The sequence below is a fragment of the Mustela erminea genome, chromosome 3 (genome assembly GCF_009829155.1).
Source record: "Mustela erminea isolate mMusErm1 chromosome 3, mMusErm1.Pri, whole genome shotgun sequence".
Lineage (NCBI taxonomy): Eukaryota > Metazoa > Chordata > Mammalia > Carnivora > Mustelidae > Mustela > Mustela erminea.
The window spans coordinates 91,568,457-91,587,521 of NC_045616.1; the positions used below are offsets into that span (position 1 = coordinate 91,568,457).

The 19,065-nt window shown below is 58.6% G+C and overlaps 1 protein-coding gene across 3 annotated transcripts; it reads left to right on the plus strand.

Annotated features, from left to right (window-relative positions):
* Positions 1-1,769: 1,769 nt before the first annotated feature.
* LOC116586551 (pituitary homeobox 1) lies at positions 1,770-14,831 on the plus strand. 3 transcript variants are annotated; one of them, XM_032336672.1, is made up of 4 exons: positions 2,812-3,033; positions 8,548-8,781; positions 11,063-11,295; positions 13,297-14,831. In XM_032336672.1, exons 2-4 carry the CDS (start codon positions 8,616-8,618, stop codon positions 13,837-13,839), a joined length of 942 nt encoding a protein of 313 aa, XP_032192563.1. In that variant the 5' UTR covers positions 2,812-3,033; positions 8,548-8,615; the 3' UTR covers positions 13,840-14,831. The 3 variants fall into 3 exon arrangements, with proteins under 3 accessions (XP_032192561.1, XP_032192563.1, XP_032192562.1); XM_032336671.1 differs by lacking the exon at positions 2,812-3,033 and adding an exon at positions 7,775-8,019; XM_032336670.1 differs by lacking the exons at positions 8,548-8,781; positions 11,063-11,295; positions 13,297-14,831 and adding an exon at positions 3,288-4,963 and having other exon boundaries at positions 1,770-3,033.
* Positions 14,832-19,065: the final 4,234 nt, after the last annotated feature.

A 19,065-nucleotide genomic window follows, 5' to 3' on the forward strand; every position in this document is an offset into this window, starting at 1 on the left:
ATCAGTCATTACACAGATACTGGTATCAATCCTAGTGCAATAAGCGCTATGAAGGAGAAAGAGGACACTTTCCCTACTTTCGCTGGATATGGAGATGAGAAACTATGGGAAGAATTTATATGCCTTTCTGCACAAATGCGACTAAAGACGTTTGCCCATTCTGTTTAATATGAAGCCATGCAACAAATTCATCCCAGAGTTTTGTACTGGGGACAAAAACTTCTGATTTGAGGACGTATATGAGTTTGGAAGGAAAAACAAAGCAAACGCATCAGGAGTTCTGCTGATCTTTTGTGATTAGGTCCCTGGAAGCTCACCGCAAACGTGATACTGGGGTCGAGGACTGTGTTACCTCTGTTCCTGGTCGATCCAGCTCCAACCTTCCTCTCTCTGAAGCCTGATCCCTCTGCCTTCGAAGAGGAAATGTATGTGCCCCAAGATGTCAAAACCTGAAGGGAAATCGGAAAAATTTCTTTTTGGAGGAAGTGAAAATAAGATCTTTTTTTTTTTAAGTGTTTTGACCCACTCCAGTTCTTGAAGAACTTCCATGCCTTCGGGGCCTGATCTCACCCCCACCCACCTGCCTAGTCTCCCTGGTCTGAAACTTCCTAGAAGCTAAGCAGGGCATGAGGGGCAGGCCTACTAAACCAGAGAAGGGACCTGCTCCTGCCTGACTCAAACAACAAGAGCACAAAGAAGGAAACAAAAGTGAGAGCAAACTATTTTAAAGAGCAAAGCAACCCGGCAGGTTTCACCATTAACATTGGAACATTTGGCCCAGCTGCTCAACTCCCGGCAGGGCCGCACCTCTCTCCATCATTGCAGATTTCTCCATGAAACCAAAACTCTTTTTATTCCCATTTTGCAGGTAAGAACACTGAAGCTACAAGAAGTTATGTGATTTGCCCAAGTCCACATGGCTAGTAAAAAACACAGACAGGATTCCTACCCCAGCCCTTGGGTCTCAGAGGCAGCTTTCTGGCACCCCAGGCTCTCCCTGTAAACAAGGGCACACAGATATCCACACATACACATGCCCTGCAGTTGCTGGGAACAAAACCCGGAAAATTGCTGGTGTGCAGGGGTAGGGAGGTCTGATTTCCCAGTGCAGATGCCAGAATGAAAGCCACTCCAGCTAGACACGGATGTCACACCCTCTGTGCAGAGTAAGGGCCCAGCAGTTGCACTTATGCGCAAAGACACTAGGCCACCTTGGGTCTCTGGGAAGGCTGCCCCAAGGTCGGAAGTGTCTCAGCTTAGCAGCCTGCAGGGCCAGATCCACCAGCAGACAAGTTTCACACATAAAACAGCCAATATCACGGCAGTGGAGAAGCAGAAGCTAGAATTCCTGAAATGCAGTGTCCAAGCTAAGCTGCAAGACTACAGGGCCACCTCCAGGTCCAGGTCTGAAATCCTGTGGGCTAGGGGACTTGGCTCTTAACCGTTACGATCCTCTATGCACCAGAGCCACAGCAGCCACCGGAAAAGCATTCCTGCTGTTGACAATGGAGGGGAGGCTAGGAGTCCTGAAACAGTAAGACAGGGGGCAGGGGCCATTTCTCAGGGCCCAGAACGTGTGGAATCTGGGGAACTTGGGTAGGCTTTGCGAGTTTGCAAGGAGTTCCTGTCTCTGCGATCCCGCGCCAGGTGGCCCTGGAGACGCGGGCAAGCAGAGCGTCAGAGCGGGCGCGGGGCCGTGGCCTCTCCCGCGGCAGCTGTCGGCTCAAACCAGGCAGGGAGGCGCCGCTGGTGACTGCACCTCATGAAACATTGATGCCCGGCTTTCACAGTGCCATCTTCCAGCACCTTGAGCCAAAGCGGCAGCCCCAGAGACCCGTGGCCATCGGAGGGCATCTCAGCGGCTCCTGCCCCCCCAGGGTGGTCCCCCGACATTCTGGTTTGCAGGACCCTGTCGCCTCGCAGGGCCCCAGCAGCAGTAGGCTCAGACTGGGGGCTTGGGGAAAGCAGGAGCCTGGGTCAGCCAACTGTTTTCCCCCACGAGGCTTCCAGAGGGGTTATCTGGCTGTGGGCAACACCGGGTGGAACCCAGATCCCATGAGTCCTGCCCGTCTCCCAGGAAGAGGCCAACGGGGCCACATGGATAGAGTCCTCCCTTATACGGGGGCTACCGATGGAGGGTGTGCGGGCGAGGGACGGAGCAAGTGGCCACAGATGCATCTGCGCTCCGGCTCCGTAGCCTTGATCTCTCTCTGCCCATCAGCCCAGCCCCGGAGGAGAATTAGGGAGGGGGGTTATCCTCCAAGCAGGGCAGGGGTCGGGCGTTCGCCCCTCCCCAGTAACAACACCCCCCACCAACACCCACAGAGAAATTCTGGGGTCGGACCTCAAACCTCCTTGGCCGCCAAAACCTGCGCCGCGGACACTCCCTGCCAAAATGCAAGACCAGCTTCCTCTCGCAGGCTGAGCGGAAAGGGGAAAGGTAGAATCTTAGAACCCCGGCGTGACCCGCGCCAGGCAGGACCAGGGGAAACTCCAAACAGAACCCGTCAAACCGAGGTCTTCCTGGGCCCCTGGTGTGCCAGGTGGGGAACTGAGCCGAGTGAGGAAAAGCGCGCAGAGGCCAGGCCGGGACCCAGGCGGCTTCGTCCGCATGTGGCCCGGGTCCCCCTTCCGCCCGCGTTCCCCGGCCTCAGACCCCGCCGGCGACCCGCGCCGACCTCTGACTGCGCCCCGAGGGAGGCCCGGACCCCTAGCCTGCAGGACGGCGCGCCGCCCCTCCCCGCTGGTCCAGGCGAGCGCCTCGCTTCCCCTCCCCCCTTCCCGCCTCCCCGGCCCGTGTCCCCGCCTTCCCCGCGGGCGACGGGCGGCGGCGGCGGCGGGAGGAGCGGGCCGAGCCGAAGCTTCCTGGACCTTGCGCGGAGCGATGTAGCGAACCAGCGGGCACCCGAGCTGCGCGCACTGCTGGAGACGCAGCTGGATCTGGGGCCCCAGCCGAAGTCGAAACCTCAGGCAGAGTCCGTGGCTAGCGAGCCCGGAGCCGAAGAGCCGCACACGCAGCGCAACCCGCGTGGGGTAAGAGTTGTTGGGCTGGGGGCGCTGGGTCGCCGCGGTGTTGGGGCGCAGGGAGGCGGTGGCGGATTCTGCACTGTTTGCTCCAGGCGTTTGTGGGGTCCAGTGGGTGGCGCGGGACTGAGCGCACCGCCCGGGAGTCCGGGCGCCATCGAGGCAGCGCAAGGACTCGCTCCTGAGCCCAGCGCACTGGCCCAGCTGCCGTCGCGGAGCGCTGCCTCACCTACTTGGAGGTCCCACCCATGCTTTGGCTCTAGGCACCCCAAGAGGGCAGCAGCCCCGGGGGCGCGGGCCCCAGCCCTGCTAAGGGCACAGCCCAGGACGCCCTTCGCAGCCCCTCGCGGAGGCGCAGGCCTCCGGGGACCTCTAGGAAAAAGGGCAGGCGAGAGGGCCGCCCGCCGCTTCCCGTTGCGCCGCGGAATGGGGGCCCCAGCACGAGCAAAAGCGCTGGCCCCTCTGCACGCCTGGGGACTTGAGCCGCAGCTTCGCGTCAAGAGGGTATTTTTTCTAAACGACACCGCTTCGTTCGTTGGTTCGTTGGTTCCTTCGGGCGGCTATGCCGCAGAAAAGCAACAGACACCGGCCAGAGCCCCGGCTCTCTTCACCAAGGACCCCGACGTCCCGCCGCCGTGCTCCGAGGCGCCCCCAGCCCACGGCGGCCTGCCCTCGCCCGCAAGAGTCAGGCTTTTTCTTACCCAGACAGAAACCCCAAATGCTCTTCGCAAAATCCAATAAAGACACTCCCGCGGCTTCTCCGGGGTTTGGTTGTTCACGAAGGGTTCCCCGGCACACAGCCGCTTCTCTAGAACCGGGTCTTGGAAATCTGAAATTGACCAGCCGGCTCTGAGCCGTTTCGGCCAGGGTCAAGCGAGGGCCCCGAGGCCGGCATCGCAGAAATGGGAACCCCAGGCTGGAATCCGGTTCCAAGGTTTTCCGATTCAGGAATCCCCTGAATCTAAAAATATTTGAGCCCACTTTTCTGAGAAGGCTTGGGTATTCTGTTGGCAACCCAGGGGACTCTGACAGCCACCGGGCCCAGAGGAAGGCAGTCCCAGGTTGCTGCCCCTTTGGCCAAAGACACAGGTCTAGGGTAATGGTTAAAGCTACAGGCTGCAGAGGCAGCAGGGGAGGGGGGACTCGCCGACTCCCTCCCCTTTCCTCATACTGCTTGGAACTCTTCATCTCTGCTCGGAAAAGGAAAAGAGGCAGACGGGGGGCATGGAGACCAGCCTGCCAGGACTCTGGGGTGCAGGGGAAGCATTGTTGCTTCTCCAGCCATACTCAGAGTGCCCTTCTCTCAGGAAAGCAGGTCTTGGGAAGAGGAGGCTAGAGTAATGGCTTTAGCTGACCCTCTGCTCCCAAGTTGCGTGACCAGCCTCGGCCATTCGCCCACCCTTCTCCGCCCCTTGGCTCAGCCATTCTCAGGAACCAGAGAACGACCCGTGAGTGGACTCCGTGAGCCATGAGGCCAGCCCTGCCAGCTGGTGCTAGAATTCCGAGTTCCATGCTCCCATAGGCACCCCACTCAGCCATCCTGCCTGAGTACATCCCAGGTTTCTGCACCAGGACAGGCTCGGGAAGCCCAGGTATCAGGAAGGCTCAAGCTGGGATCCTTGGAAACCTAAAGAATCCAGTGAGATGGTTCCCTGCCCCACCTGAGCACCCCTTTACCCCTTCACCCAGTAATTGCTTGTATTCAAAGAAACAAGAGCTTTTATTGGAGAGGGGGTAGAGCAGACAGAAGGAGGTAGGTGGTCCCAGATGCACTCCCAAAACTGGGTTTTCTAGTTTGAACTTCTCCACAGCCTAAGAGGCTTAGGGTTGGAATGTCCCAGAGAGTCATGGATGGCCTCGAGGGCAAGCCACGGCACATTCCTTCTTTTTTCCTAAAATCCCTCGATTCTAATGCAAAGATTAGGACAGGGTACCCACCATAAGCGGGCGAAAGGATGCCCTCCGTGAGGGCCCTCCAAACACTCTTCCCAAATAAGATTACTGAACCATTCTTGGGCACAGAATCTGTTTTGAGCAAGCCCGACCTCAGGAAAGGTCCCTGTGGGGACTACTTCAAACCCCACAACAGCCTAGGCTTCTCCACTCAACCCAGCCAGGACTCCCAGCCTCCAAATTTCCTGAAAGTCACAGATTCATCGCTAGCTCTGTGTAGCCTGAAGGGATGGGAACTAGGGCACATGGTTCCAGCTCCAGGAAGCCCTCTTCCCTCCTCTCCTCACGTCCCCATCACCAAGCAATCTGGAAGCTGAAGCAACAGGTAGGAATTGCTGAGTCCCGAGTCAGACATGGAAACTGGGGCACAATGCAGGCCAAGCCTTGCCCAAGGTCAGATGGCAAAGCGGGGAGAACACTGAACCCCTGCTTTTACTCCTGAAAGAGAGCTGCGTCCTGTCCTGCGTGTGTGATGCATGTCTGTGAGTGTGCTCAAAACCCCTTCCCTGCCTGGGATAGTGCCCAGCCGGCAGAGGGTGAGGCTGGGAAAAAGAGAAACTGTCCGTGTCCATTCTCCAGCCAACACCCTGGCTGGCCAGGGTGTCCTCCCTGTCAGTCCCTTCCTCGTCCTGTACTCATTCAGCATTGGGGGGGGGCTGTGCAGTGGAAGTGACCACCCCCCCAACCCCTCTCTAGGCCTCTGGGCCCCTGGGGATATGGAGCTTCACCCTGAAATTGACTAAGGGCCTTTTGGTGGTCCACACAGCAGGCATCAAGATTTCCAAAAAGAGGGACTACTGTGACTGCCTAGATCACTGCCAGAGGCTTGGGTCCACTGCAGCACCCAGCAGGTGCTCGATAAACGCATTAAATGCATCAACAGTGAAGGAGGTGAGCCCCTCAGACGGACCTGCTAGAGCTTCAGAGTCACAGAACACGCTCCATTCATCTGTGGAAGATGATCTCTTTACACCCCATAGACAGTGGAAGGCTAGAGCTTTCAGCCTCTGGACACCCAGAGGTGCCCCATTCATTCCCCATCACCACCCAAGCAGCCACTGTGCTCCCCACCTTGGCCTGACACCTGGCAGCCTTAGAACATAGCTCCTGTCCCCGACCAGCCTGATTTTGCGTTGAGCAGAGTTCTGGAACCCAGAGGTCTGGCTGTGGGCATGCCTAGGTGACTATATGCAGCCCCATGGGCGGATTTATTGAGTACGTGTGCATCTGTGTGTGCCGCACACCTACATTGTACGTGCTACATGCGTGTGTGTGTGCGCGCGCGCGCTCCTGAGTCCTGCCTGTGCCCAGGCAGGCTGGGTCACACGCTGTGCTTGAAAAGAGTTACCTGCTGCTGCAGGAGACGCAACTGCAACTGTGAAATGTGGTAAAAGATGGGGCTGAGGGCAAATGCAGGACAACCATACTTCCCAGGCCCCCTTTCTGCCATCCTCCCCCTACACACACACACACACATACACACACACACGACTTAGAGAAATTCCCCTCTGGGAGGAAAGGCAGGAGTTGCAGAATCTCCCCAAAACCAAACCCCCTGAGGAACATGGTCCCTCTGTGGCCTCAGACCCAAACCCTGCCCCTGCGGCCACAGGCACCACTGAGAAAGTGCTCCAGACCCCAAGGAGCCATGCTTTCTCCCAGGGCCCCCGAGCTGGGGGCCTTGGGCTAAGCTTCAGTGAGTGAGAAGCAGGCCTGTTTCTACCCTTCAGCCATGGACCCCTGCAATCCTCGCCAAACAGCTCAGCCTGAGGCTGTGGGTTTCCCTCTGGTGAGAAGCCAGGGTGAGGGCAAGAAGGCAGTGCCTGCAGAACATCGCAGATCTCTCAGCCTGCACAGTCAGTCCCAAGCAGAGACCTTCCTGGAGGAAGAGATGCGGATGCACCACGCCTTGGGGTGAGGCGCAGGGCCTGGAGAGTAGGGCAGTGCTTCTCCATCGGGGTGCTGCAGCGCTGCTCCTATATGGGGAAGTTGGTCAGCAGGTGAGGGGCAGAGGGCAGTCTGGGGTCTAGCTGTGGTCAGAGGAACAGGTCAGGGTCGCACTCTCCCACCCTAGCTGCCCTCTGTTTGCTCAAGACTCTGAGGTCTCAGGGCCGGCTAACAATTGTTCGGCAAAATCCTTCAACAAACTTCATTGAAGTAGAACTCCAGAAGGGCATCATTATTGGGGTGGGGAGGGGAACGTCTGTGCCTGCACCCATGGAGGCCCCACTGAGCTGAGCTCAGCCACCACTGTACCAGAGAGAACCTCAAAGGGGTAGCCTTCCTGGTCTGGAGACCCAGGGCTCGCAAAAGGCAGGCACCTGGCCTCGCCTGCAGGCCAGGTGCCTGCCTCTCTGGGAAGCCACGCAGAGGCCCCAGATCGCTGCAAACCTGCCCTGAAGGGGGCAGGAGCCAATCCCCTAGCTGCTAAGGCCCGGGCCTGGCTGATTTGGCCGGAATGGCGCAAAACAAGGGGAGCGAGCCCTACAGAAGAGGCTACGGGGCCTGTGGGGCTCTTGGGGTCTCCCGCTGCACTCGCCAGAGGCCTGGAGCCAACAGAAACGTTTCATCTGATTAGAAGCCATCAGTTCTATCCCAATCCCAGAAAATTGACTGCGGTGCAGAGGGGGAGGCCTGAGAAGCAGCCTTGGAGGACAGGGTCCAAGCTAATTAGGAGGCAGCATCCGGGGGCCCATTAGAACGCAGGCTGCTGTCACTCAGCCGGGCTCAAGTCCCGGGAGAAGAGGCCGAGAAAGGAGGGGCGGGCGGCCCTTCGACGAGGACGCCGCTGGGAGCTGCCGGAACGGGCCCCGGGCTCTGCCCCCGCCCTGGCGCTGGCTCGGAGGCGCCCGCTCCTTGCGATCCTGCTCAGGGAACATTCTCTCATCCTGGTCTGTTCTCGCCGGGGGCTGGGGACTTCGAAGCGGCCCAGACAGGAGTTGATTCTGAGCAAAACAAGTCATTTGGGGCTTGAGGTGGGCACGAGCCACGCGGGACTTGGAGGCCAGATGCGTTTCTTTTGTGCGGCCGAGGGAGAAGTCGGTGTGTCAACGGGGAAGGAGGGAGCGGCGCGGGGAGGCGGCGGGGGGGTGGGGTGGAGGGAGGGGGCGGGGAGGCGGCGGGAAGGTGGCTGCGGAGGGGAGGGCACGGGCAAGGGAGGGCGGGCGGCTCGGGGCTGGATTCCGCCCGCGCTCCCTCGCTCGCTGGCTCGCTCCCTCCCCAGCCCCCTCCCACCCAGGCCCACCCCACCCACCACCCCTGGCGCAGGGACTGCTGGAACCTGGCGGTGCGCGCTGTCGCTTTAAGACAGCCTCTGCCGGCGCCGTCCGGAGCCTTAGAAACCGGCCCCGGATCGGGAGCCAGAGCCGGGGCCGGGCGGGCGGCAGAGGCCCGAGCGGCGGGAGCGCAGCGCGGAGCGCGAAGCCGGGCATCCGGTCGCGAGAAACCGCTGCCGCTGCCGCCCGCCTGGCCCCGCAGCCCCGGGCGGTCCATGGGGCGGGCGCGGCGTCGTTGCGGGCGCGGGCAGCCCTGGGGGGCAGCCAGTTAGGCGCTGTGCTCTTGTCCCCGCAGGTCGCAGCCAGGGCGGCCGGGCGCGCCCAGCCCCGGCCCCTGGAGCGCCCGCCGCGGTACCCGCCTCCATGGACGCCTTCAAGGGGGGCATGAGCCTCGAGCGGCTGCCGGAGGGACTCCGGCCGCCGCCGCCGCCGCACGACATGGGGCCTGCCTTCCACCTGGCCCGCGCCGCGGACCCCCGCGAGCCCCTGGAAAACTCCGCCAGCGAATCGTCCGACACGGAGCTGCCAGGTAAGCGCAGCTCCCCGCGAGGCGCGCACCGAGCCGAGCCGGGCGCACAGAGCGGGGAGCGGGAAGCAGGGCCTGGAGCCGGCGCCGCGCGGTCAGGCTCCCTCTACACCCAGGAGCGTCAGGACCTTTTCTTTTCTCGTTCTCGGCCTGAGGGTGAACGCGTAAATTTACGCGCTTTATAAAACGAAATTCAGTGCTCTACTTCCACCGGGTCCCCACGCGCCAGATGCACAAACCTACAACGGGAGGGTCGGACTGACAGCCCCTCTTGTTCAGAAGCAAAGAGAACAGGAAAAGAAAAATCCGTTTGCGTAACTGGGTGCCCAGGGGCCGATCAGACCCCGGAGAGGAGTAGATCGAGAAGGGAATGGGGCAGCGGACGAGAGAGAAAGTGCCGGGAGAGACAGAGACGGGGGCACACACCCGACAGGCAGTGGGCGACAGACTGAGGAGGGAGCAATCCGAGAGAAGGGGCGGCGGGAAAAGTCAGGAAAACAAACTGAGGAGAGCGGCGGTGGACAACCGCAAATAAAAAGAAGGCAGAGGACAGCGAGAGCGAACAGGCCAAGGGGTGCGCACCCGGCAGGACCCCCCCCATTGAGGGAGCCCGGTCCCACGTGCGCCGCGGGACCCCGGAGCTGCCAGGCGGCCCAGCCAGGGCCCTGACTCGGCTCGTGCACGTCTCCCTCCGCGCTGCCTTTTTGTCGGAGCTCAGGCTTTTCCCCCCAGGCCGGCTGCGAGCTGGACCCGCGGGTGGGCGGTGCGGGCTACGTAGCGCGGCTAATCGTCGCCGGGTGCCGGCCCCGGGGGTCCCCGTTTGGCTCCCGCAGACAGGCTCCCTGCTCCGTGGGCGCCTCTGCTGTGCTCATTTCTTAATCCACCGCTGAGTGTATCTCTACGCGTTTTTAATCTCTATTTGTTTCTGTTTTGCATCCCTAAGTGACTTTTTCTGAAAAGTTCTGTTTGCTTGGCTAAGAAACAATCAACGCGGAACTGTACTTTTGTTTTCAAGAGTTTTTAGCGTGGCCTTTGGTTGGTTTTTATTTGTTAAAACCCAGAGGAAAATACAGCGGTAGACTGCTTTGTAAAACCAAATCTACGTGGATATATTTAATTTTTTAACTGTAATTTTCGGTGTAGAAAGAATTACTACACTAGGCATATTTCTCTGGAATTTTAAAAAATCTCTACATACAACATTATTCTTGGGGAGATGTTTTAAAAGTCAATCCAAAATGGCGCGTTTCTCCGGGATTTTTTTTTTTCTTCAAAATCTATTTGCAGCGGTGTTACTTTGATAACTTAAAATTATGTAGCTCTATAGTGCTGTATTTCCCTGGGACTTAAAAATTATCTCTAGAAAGGGCATTATTAGGAAGGGGTTAAAAATCTATCTACAACAGTACTTTTTTTTTTTTTTTAAATCCCAGAGAAATAAATGCCTGTGTCTGCTTGGAGTTTTTACACCCACAGCACTGTATTTAGTTAGGGGTGTGTTTGCACGGAGATTTCAGGCCTGAGGGTGAATTTTAATTTGCATTTGCTGTGTTCCTACCTATTTTTAATATTTTGTGAGCCTTTCTATGGTTTTAGGATAGAATTGAGTTTATCTGGGCTTCTATGTTTTATTTTTAAATTTTGTCTTTTTATTTCCATGTGTCTGTGACTGAACGTGTTTTGCGTAGCTGGGAAGAGTGAGAGGCTAGAGCCCCAGGTCACCTAGACAGTCTGTTGGTCTGGGCTGCCGCCTGAGGGATTTTTTCTGGGCCTCTGGACTTGAGGCCTGGAGCAAAGGCCGGGAACACAGCTGTGTTGTGCCTGCCCATGTGGCTCCCACACAGCCCTGGGGAGAAGAAGGTGGAGGGGCCACGGCCTCGCTCCAGCTCCACCGACCCACTAGCTTCAGGCTAGAAATATTTGGTCCTGGCTCAGAAAAGCAGAACCCCTCCAGATTGACACCCCAAAGAGCCCTCAAAATTTCATATACATGCGGGTGACAAAGCCAGTCGCGCTCAAGCCCCAGCGGAGCGGCAAGAGCAGGCTCTGCCCAGCCAGGAACCTCAGCCTGTGCCTCCGGTTCCTGGGCTCTTCGGGAGTGCGTCAGACCAAAGGTGACTACTGACGATCTGGCCCCCAGCAGGCTCTTTCAGTGGGGACAATTCTAGGGCTCCTGGCGGAAGGAAGGGCATGCCAGCGCTGGTGGCAGGCGCTTCGGTGGAGCCGGGATGGGTGCAAAAGGGCAGAAGCCCAAGGTGACTGGGGCCTGTCCTGTCCGATTCAGAGAAGGAGCGCAGCGGGGAAGTCAAAGGGCCGGAGGACAGCGGCGCAGGAGGCACGGGCTGCGGCGGCGCGGAGGACCCGGCCAAGAAGAAGAAGCAGCGGCGGCAACGCACGCACTTCACAAGCCAGCAGTTGCAAGAGCTGGAGGCCACTTTCCAGAGGAACCGCTACCCCGACATGAGCATGCGGGAGGAGATCGCGGTGTGGACCAACCTCACCGAGCCGCGCGTGCGGGTGAGCTCAGCGTGTGCGCCTAAGGCGACCGACCGGAGCAGAGGGCTGCTGGCCACCTCTGCCGCCGTCCTCGGAAAGCTTTAGACCCTGCTCAGATTTTGTCTCTGTCCCACCACTCAGACCCGCTCTTTCCCTCCGTGGGAGAAGATTCCACTGTAGGCCCCGGTCTCCCCGGCTGCTGCTAAGCCCTTTAGTGGTTAGAGCCCTCACCGCCTGGCAGCCTACCTGACCCTGGGGCTCTGCTGCGGCTTCACCCTAAGATCTGTGGCCCCAGGAGGGATTTCCCCTGTGCTGCAGTGGGCCCTGGGCCCACTCGGATATGACCGCCCTAGACTGCACAGAGGATTCCCACTGATGGGGACCTCGGAGCTGCTGGCACCTTCTCCAGAAAACGAAAGGGAAAGGCACGTCTTGCCTAGCCACCTGGCAGAGGCCTGAACAGTACCTAGGCTTGGAGGCTCAGAAACTCCTGGGGCAGTGATCCCAACCACACAGGCTGCCTCTCCAGAACCTCAGCATAGTCCCCGCCTGACTCCTCTCCAGCCAGTCAGCCAGTAGGGAGCTGGACCCTTTCCCTGTTGCCCTTTCCTTTGGGGCTGGGTTCAGGTGAAGGAGGAGCAGCTCTGGTGGAAGAGTGACCCTCAGGCCGAGTCCCTTTGGAGATGTAAGATCTCTGACCGGTGACCAGACTGCACCCTCCCTCTCCTCCTTTTCCTTCCCAGTGAAATCAAGAGCGAAGAGGTTATGTTGCCAGAGCAGCAAGAGAATAATTTCTTTTCTGAGTACGCAAATATTTAATCAGATACTGGGAGGACGTCCCAAGCGAGCTCAAAGTGCTACCTGGCCTACTGACTCCCTGCTATAACGCAAGCTCTCGCCCCTCCCATCAGGCTGGCCAGCCCAGTGGGACACGAGTGAAGACAGCACTCAGTAATCCTGAACTCACTAATCCTGCCCAGGTTTATGGTGATTCGGGTGGTGTGGGGTGGAATCAGGCAATGTCAGTGCCCGGGACTAGAAAAGGCTGAGATGCAGGGGTCCGGCAGGCTCGCTCAGGAAACTCAGCCCAGGGCTGGAAAAGGGCTTCGGAGGATAGAAGGCATGCATAGGAGTATAGAAGAGGACGGGCAAGGACCAGGAGTTGGTAAAGAACAAGTTCTTATTAAATTTTGTGGGAGAAAGTGGAGGGGAGATTAGAGAGAAACTAGTTAAGTGAAAGGAAATTAAATATTTGCAGAGAAACATATTTGGCATATATTTAGGTGGCAGGGAAGAAATTAACTAAGGGAGGGCAAAAGGATCAGATGGTTGAGAAAAATAAAGAATCAACTATTTAAGAGAAACAGTAACGGTCAGATATTTGGAAAGATGGGGAAAACTATTTGGGGAAGAATCAAAAGGATCAAAAATGAAGGATAACGGAGAAAGTGGACTGAGGGGAAAGAAAGCAGTTCAGAGAGCAGGGTGGACCAAAAGAAAATAAACATTTAGCGCAGAAATGAGAATATCAAATGTTCCCAATAAATATGGATACAAACTATTTGAGGAATGAAAAAAGTGAAAAAAGAATAAAGGGAGTCGGAAGACCCTGCATTTCAGGGAAGAAAAATACCTTTTACATTAGAGGGCAAAGAAAAAGAACGGAATATTTAGAAGATAGACCGGGGCCCCTTCTGGGGAGAAGGCCGGAGATGGACTGGTTGAGAGAGAAAAAAGCAAACGAATATTTGCTAAAACAAAAGAGGATCCATCCGTACTAGGAGAAGTCATCAGATTTAACTTAGGGGAGTGGATATAGATCAGAAATGGGGAAAAGACGAAATGTTTTCTGGGGACAGGAAAGGAACCATTAAGGAGCACGGCCCGCAGGGGCGGAAATAACGAAGAAAAGAGAAGCTATTCGGAGAGGAGGAGGCAGCGGAGGGATGGGGTGGAGGGGTGGAGGTGGAGGGGCCTTCCCGCCCTCGCCAGCCCTGACCGTTCTCCTGCCCCCTCCCCCAGGTCTGGTTCAAGAACCGGCGAGCCAAGTGGCGGAAGCGCGAGCGTAACCAGCAGCTGGACCTGTGCAAGGGCGGCTACGTGCCGCAGTTCAGCGGCCTGGTGCAGCCCTACGAGGACGTGTACGCCGCTGGCTATTCCTACAACAACTGGGCCGCCAAGAGCCTGGCGCCAGCGCCGCTCTCCACCAAGAGCTTCACCTTCTTCAACTCCATGAGCCCGCTGTCGTCGCAGTCCATGTTCTCGGCACCCAGCTCCATCTCCTCCATGACCATGCCGTCGAGCATGGGCCCCGGCGCCGTGCCCGGCATGCCCAACTCGGGCCTCAACAACATCAACAACCTCACCGGCTCTTCGCTTAACTCGGCCATGTCGCCGGGCGCCTGCCCGTACGGCACGCCCGCCTCGCCCTACAGCGTCTACCGGGACACGTGCAACTCGAGCCTGGCCAGCCTGCGGCTCAAGTCCAAGCAGCACTCGTCGTTCGGCTACGGCGGCCTGCAGGGCCCGGCCTCGGGCCTCAACGCGTGCCAGTACAACAGCTGACCGCCCCGCCAGGCCCCGCGGGCCCGCGGCAGGCGCGGCGCCGGGCCGGGGGCGGCGCGGAGGACCTCGCCACGCCGCGCCCCCTGCTCCCGCGCAGCCCTCTCCTCCCCACCTCCCCACCTCCGGGCTGGTTGTGTGTTTGCTTTTCTGGACCCCACTGTGCCCTCCCAAACGAGACGAAACAAAACAAAAACACGTCGGAGAAAAGTGCTGCGAAAAAAACGGATGAGTTGCAATTTCCCTCGGGGTAGCGCGGGTGGTGTGTGTTCGCTCCCTCGGGCCGGGCAGACCGTTGCGCGGAGGGGACGCGGGGCGGGAGGCCGGCGTTCCGGAGAGGGCGCACTGGGAGCCCGCGTTCCCGCCGCGCCTGCGAACTGGACGCGCGGAGCCCGCGCAGGCCGGCCTGGGCCCGGTAGGGACCGAGGCGCCCCCTCCAAGCTGGGCCCGGCCGAGCGTACCTTAGCTCGATTCGGATCCGAGTTGGAGCGGGCGTTGGGTCGGGGATGACGGTGCCCAGCCTGGGTTCGGAGACTCGCTGTGGAGCTGCACGCGGCGCCGGCGTGCCCCGCGTGCCCTCGCAGCCGCGAGCACCGGATTCCTATTTTAAGGCTACGGAGCCCCAGCTGGCGGTGCGGACGCGGCGGGAGCATGGGGCAGGCTCATCTCCTAGCACCCCCGGCGCACCCCCACCCCCACCCAGCTTCGCCACAGGCCCGGACCCTCCACTCCGCTCCCTGTCTAGGAAGTGGTCCCCTTGGCCCGGCGAAGAGCACCCCCTCCTCACCGCCTGCCGTGCAAGAGTCGAGCCGGGAGAGCTCGGGGCGCGGCCAGGCCCCCACCCCGCGCCGCGCCCACTTTGCACACCCGCTCTCCGGCCCGCGCCCCTGTTTACAGCGTCCCTGTGTATGTCGGACTGACTGTATAGAATTATAAATCTGTCTATATCGACTTGTCCATGTACGTCTATTAAAACCATAGTACAAGCGTGCTAACCGCTGCCGGCCCGGACTGCTTTCTTTCCACTGAGAAGGGAGGCGGGTAGAAAGGGAACGGCGCCACCGTGGGCCCTGTGGGTAAGGAGAGAGGAGCCAAATGGCCGCCTCCTAGTGGAGTGGGAGGTGCTCTCTTCCCACCACGATTCCTGACCTGCTCTGCCCGACTCCGTGAGGGCCCCATCCGGAGCTCCGAACTCCCTCTCCGCGCCCACCAGGTACTCCCCGGCTGGACCGCACAGCCTCCGCGCTGTGCTCTGTGCTCGGCCGCCCTAGCCAGCACCCCACTTCCCCGGCTGCCCGACTCTGCAGGCTCTTTCCAAGCTGGGTCGGCGGGGACCCCCAAGCCCTGGGACGCTGTGTGGCCCTTGTCCACCCGGAGAGTCGGGGTGAAGGCCGCTGAAAGCTCCTTTAGTCCTGGAGTTGCCTTTTCTCCTGTGGCCCCCGTACTCCTATCTTGAAGCCCTGCCCTAGCTGTTCCAGGGGAACTGAGGATGCTGAATCCGCCAGGGCCTCCCTCAGCTCCAACCCCCCGCCCCCGCGGAAATCCCACGCAGGGGCAACTGGCAAGGCTGTGCTGGAGAAAGTGTCCATCGCAGGGAACTAACGTCTCACTTCCCTTCCACCCCAAGGTATGGGAAGGAGGCTGATGCCGCTTCCACCCTCCCCAGGCTTTGGAAACTACTGAACAAGACCAGCCTGTAAAGTGCCTGTAAAATTCTGCTTCCCTTAAGTCCCTTCACTTCCAATAGCAAAAGAGAATGTTTGCAGCTGGAGTGGGGGAGGGAGGAGGGGCTGGTATTCTGCTTTAGACTCACCTTGTGACTGGGATTGGCGCTGCCCTGGAGCTGGACCCCCGACAAGCCCCAGATGGGAAGGGGGCCCAGCCATAGGCCTAATCACCAGCTACTAGCTGGAGAGCCCTGTGCACACATTCTGAAACCAGGTCAGCACTGCCTCTGAGGGCAGGAGTGTTGTCCCTATTATACACGGGATGGAACCAAGACTTCACCATGCTCTGCAACTGGGCCAAGGTCACAGGGAGTCAACAATCTTTATATTCCAAAGCATCTTTCCACTGATCTTCCCACTTTTAGATGAGGAGTGAGGAAGGGTTCTTCCCGGAGGATGGCTCAGCCTGATGCTATAGGACTTAACAGTGTGGGGCTCTGAGGACAGGGCCAGATACACAGGCCAGAGGAGGGAGGTGGGAGGAGGGAAGGCTGGGGCAGGGGGCTGGAGCCAGACCACCCCTCCTCCCCCAACGGCTCCAGTCCAGGGCTCCGACCCCTCACTCTCTGGAAACATAAACACACAGCCACATCTGGACTCAAAGTTCCTCCCCCAGCCTCACACATCTGCCAAGGCCAGGGGGGCCCTGGTCTCAGTTGAGGGCAGAAGGCAGGAGAGACCTAGGAGATGAGACTAAAGGAAAAAGGCAGAGAGGCCTCTCCTGAAATTCAGGCCCAGCCTCAGGGGACACGGCCGACAAGGGGCTCTGGCAGAGGCTCCAGTGTGGCTTTGGGGTCCCAGACCAAGCAGCTGCAGATAGGGGTGACAGGGCAGAAGCAGTCCCAGAACGACCTCGTCACCCATCAAGGAGCATGGCCAACAAGGTCAGTGTCAGACCCTATGGTGGGCTCTCCGCCCACCTCTTCCGACCCCGCTGTGGGTGGCTGCAAGAGGAGTACCAGCCGGCCCTCCTAGCTGTACCACCACGGGGTCATCTCTGAAGGAAGGCTGAGGAATATGTAGGGCTCTGAAAGTCCAATCTTCTGGGGAAAGAAGCAAAAAGCCCTAGTTGTCTTCTGCCTCAAGAAGCCCCGGGGAAGGAGTGCCATTCATTCACGCCACATTTACTGTGTTCCTGCCCTTGGCACTCGGGATTGAGCGCTGGGAAACAGACAGTCCAGGCTCTCACGGACAAGTAAACAAACATGTGTATAATTACAAACTGGGCTGAGTGCTTTTGAAGAAAAAGAACAGGGTGCTGTGAGTCAGAAAAAAAAATGAGAATTCTGCCTTGAACAGGGTGCTCAGTGGGCTGTTCCACAGACGTGGCTCTGTCTCTCATTTCTTCAGCCCGTTTGGGGCCCAGGGCCCAGGGCCGGGGCTAAGCGTACACTGCTGGGTCAGCCCCCTTACCTGCATGCCAGCCCTAGAAGGAAGCGTTCTCATTGTCCCCTTTCCGTCTTTCCCGGATGAGGTCCCTGCGCCTGACAGAGGTCAGGTCACTTGGCCAAGGTCCACAGCAGGAAGTGATGGAGTGGGCTCCAGCCCAGTCCGTGGCCACCCTAGCTTCAGCACCGGGCTGTCCCATGTGCAGCAGCGGCACCGGGAGCAACATGGTGGGGAGGAGAAGGAGTCTGGCCTGGAAGGGGCTGTGATTTCTCCTGGCTACTGGGGACTAACCCCAGGAAAGAGGAAAGCAGATTTGGTCCCTGCTTGGTGCCAAAAGCCCCAAAGGGCTGCTGCAGGCTTAGAGCGGTTATGAATTAGAAACAGGTGGGCCAGAGGAGGGTGTCCAGCTCTGGTTTGCGGGCACTATGGGGAACCACCACCAGAGTCCCTGGTCACTGAGGGGAACCGAGGTACCTCCCCTAGCTTTAGGGACCCAGCCAGGCTGCGGGCTGCCCTCGGGGCCATGGCCTCCCTAAGGACAGCTGCCAGAGTCATCTAGAAGGTGAGGGGAAGTCACAGCTGGCAGATCTGCCTGGGAGGGGGCATTGGCCCAGGAGTCCAGGCCCTGGAGGTGGGCTCTGTGTCTTCCTTCAGCACCACGTGCCCAAGCCTGCTGCTCCCGACCAGCGGGGTCCCCGTCAGGAGAGAACAAGTGTGGGGAACAGAGGAAGGATGATGCGTGCCCACCGACCTCCCCATCTTCTGGGCCAGTTACTCAGCTCTGGCATCCAAGTAAGCTTCGCTGTGGTCTTGGAGAGCAAGGGTTTGCGTTCTGGCTCCACCTCTGAGTTGCTTTGGACAAGAGACAACGTCTCTGAGCCTGTTTCCTCTTCCATAAAAGGGAATAACAATCACTTCACACAGTTGCTTGAAGGATTAAAGGAGATAACATGTAAGACATTAGTTGTGGGGCTGGAGTAGAGTTATTACTGACGGTGGTGGCTGTGTTGCTGTTACTAAAGGGACATGTCCTGCTGCTCCCCTTTAGGGACTTGTTCCCTGCTTTCCACATTAATAGGACTTCTCTAAGTTTCTCAGTGGGTCCTTTCTGAAAATATCATTTGGAGCCCAACTTGGGTTTTCCCTCTGGCTTCGCTGGGTGTCATGGATGTGAGTTGTGACAGCCCCACCGACCACCTTCCCCACTGCATCCCACCTGGGGACCCATTCCGGACTTGGACCCACAGGAACCCAGCCCAGTGTCCTAGGTCCAGGGCCTGGGAGGCCCAGTGGAACCGGGCCCAGTCCCTGTTGTCCCCTGGGCCTGGGGAGAGGCCCACAGGTAGTGAGTACTCTGATAGAGGAGCCCGGGGAGCACAGGAGACCCTCACCCTAGAATTGTCCTCTAAAGACTCCCCGCAATGTGGGATAAAGGGGCCTGGACCCTTCTTTTTGTGTTCTAGATCTTACTGATAGCTAACATCCGGCCCTTCCTGAGTGCCAGACCCCAAGAAGCACTTGATAGCAATTCCAACACTCCCTCCTCGGGGGAGGGAGGGGCTCCTTATGTTTACACAGGAAGAAACTGAGGCTCAGAGAGAATCAATAGCTCACCTGTGATGCCACAGTGAATGAGGGACAGAGTTGGGACCCAGGTCCCTGGTCCCCTCCATGCACTGGGTACTCTCTTGGCATCTGTATTGGGCAGCAGGGGATGGGGGGAAGGGTAAACAATTATAGGGGCATCTGGGTGGCTCAGATGGTTAGGCATCTGCCTTCAGCTCAGATCATGATTTCCAGGTCTTGGGATCGAGCCCCACATGGGATTCCTGGCTGGCTCAGGGGGTAGACTGCTTCTCCCTCTCCCTCTGCCTCACCCCTTGCTTGTGTGTTCTCTCTCTCTCTCTCAAATGAATAAATTTTTAAAACCTTTAAAAAAACAATTATAATTCATGTTGATTCCTATCACGAAGCTGGGCTCAGGTGTGCTCTGGGAGAGAGAAAGAAAAGGCCCCAGGCCCCAGGACTTGCCTCCACTGAGCTCACTTGGCTATGGGGAGGAGAGCAGCAGAGGGCACAAATAACAGGGGGACTGAGGAAGCCCCGGGATGCT

Excerpts from the sequence above, each read along its gene's own strand:
- LOC116586551 (XM_032336670.1), top strand. The coding sequence starts at position 1,774 with ATGCCCGGCTTTCACAGTGCCATCTTCCAGCACCTTGAGCCAAAGCGG. Across the intron at positions 3,034-3,287 it reads CGCAGCGCAACCCGCGTGGG|GCACCCCAAGAGGGCAGCAG; the intron begins GTAAGAGTTGTT and ends CTTTGGCTCTAG.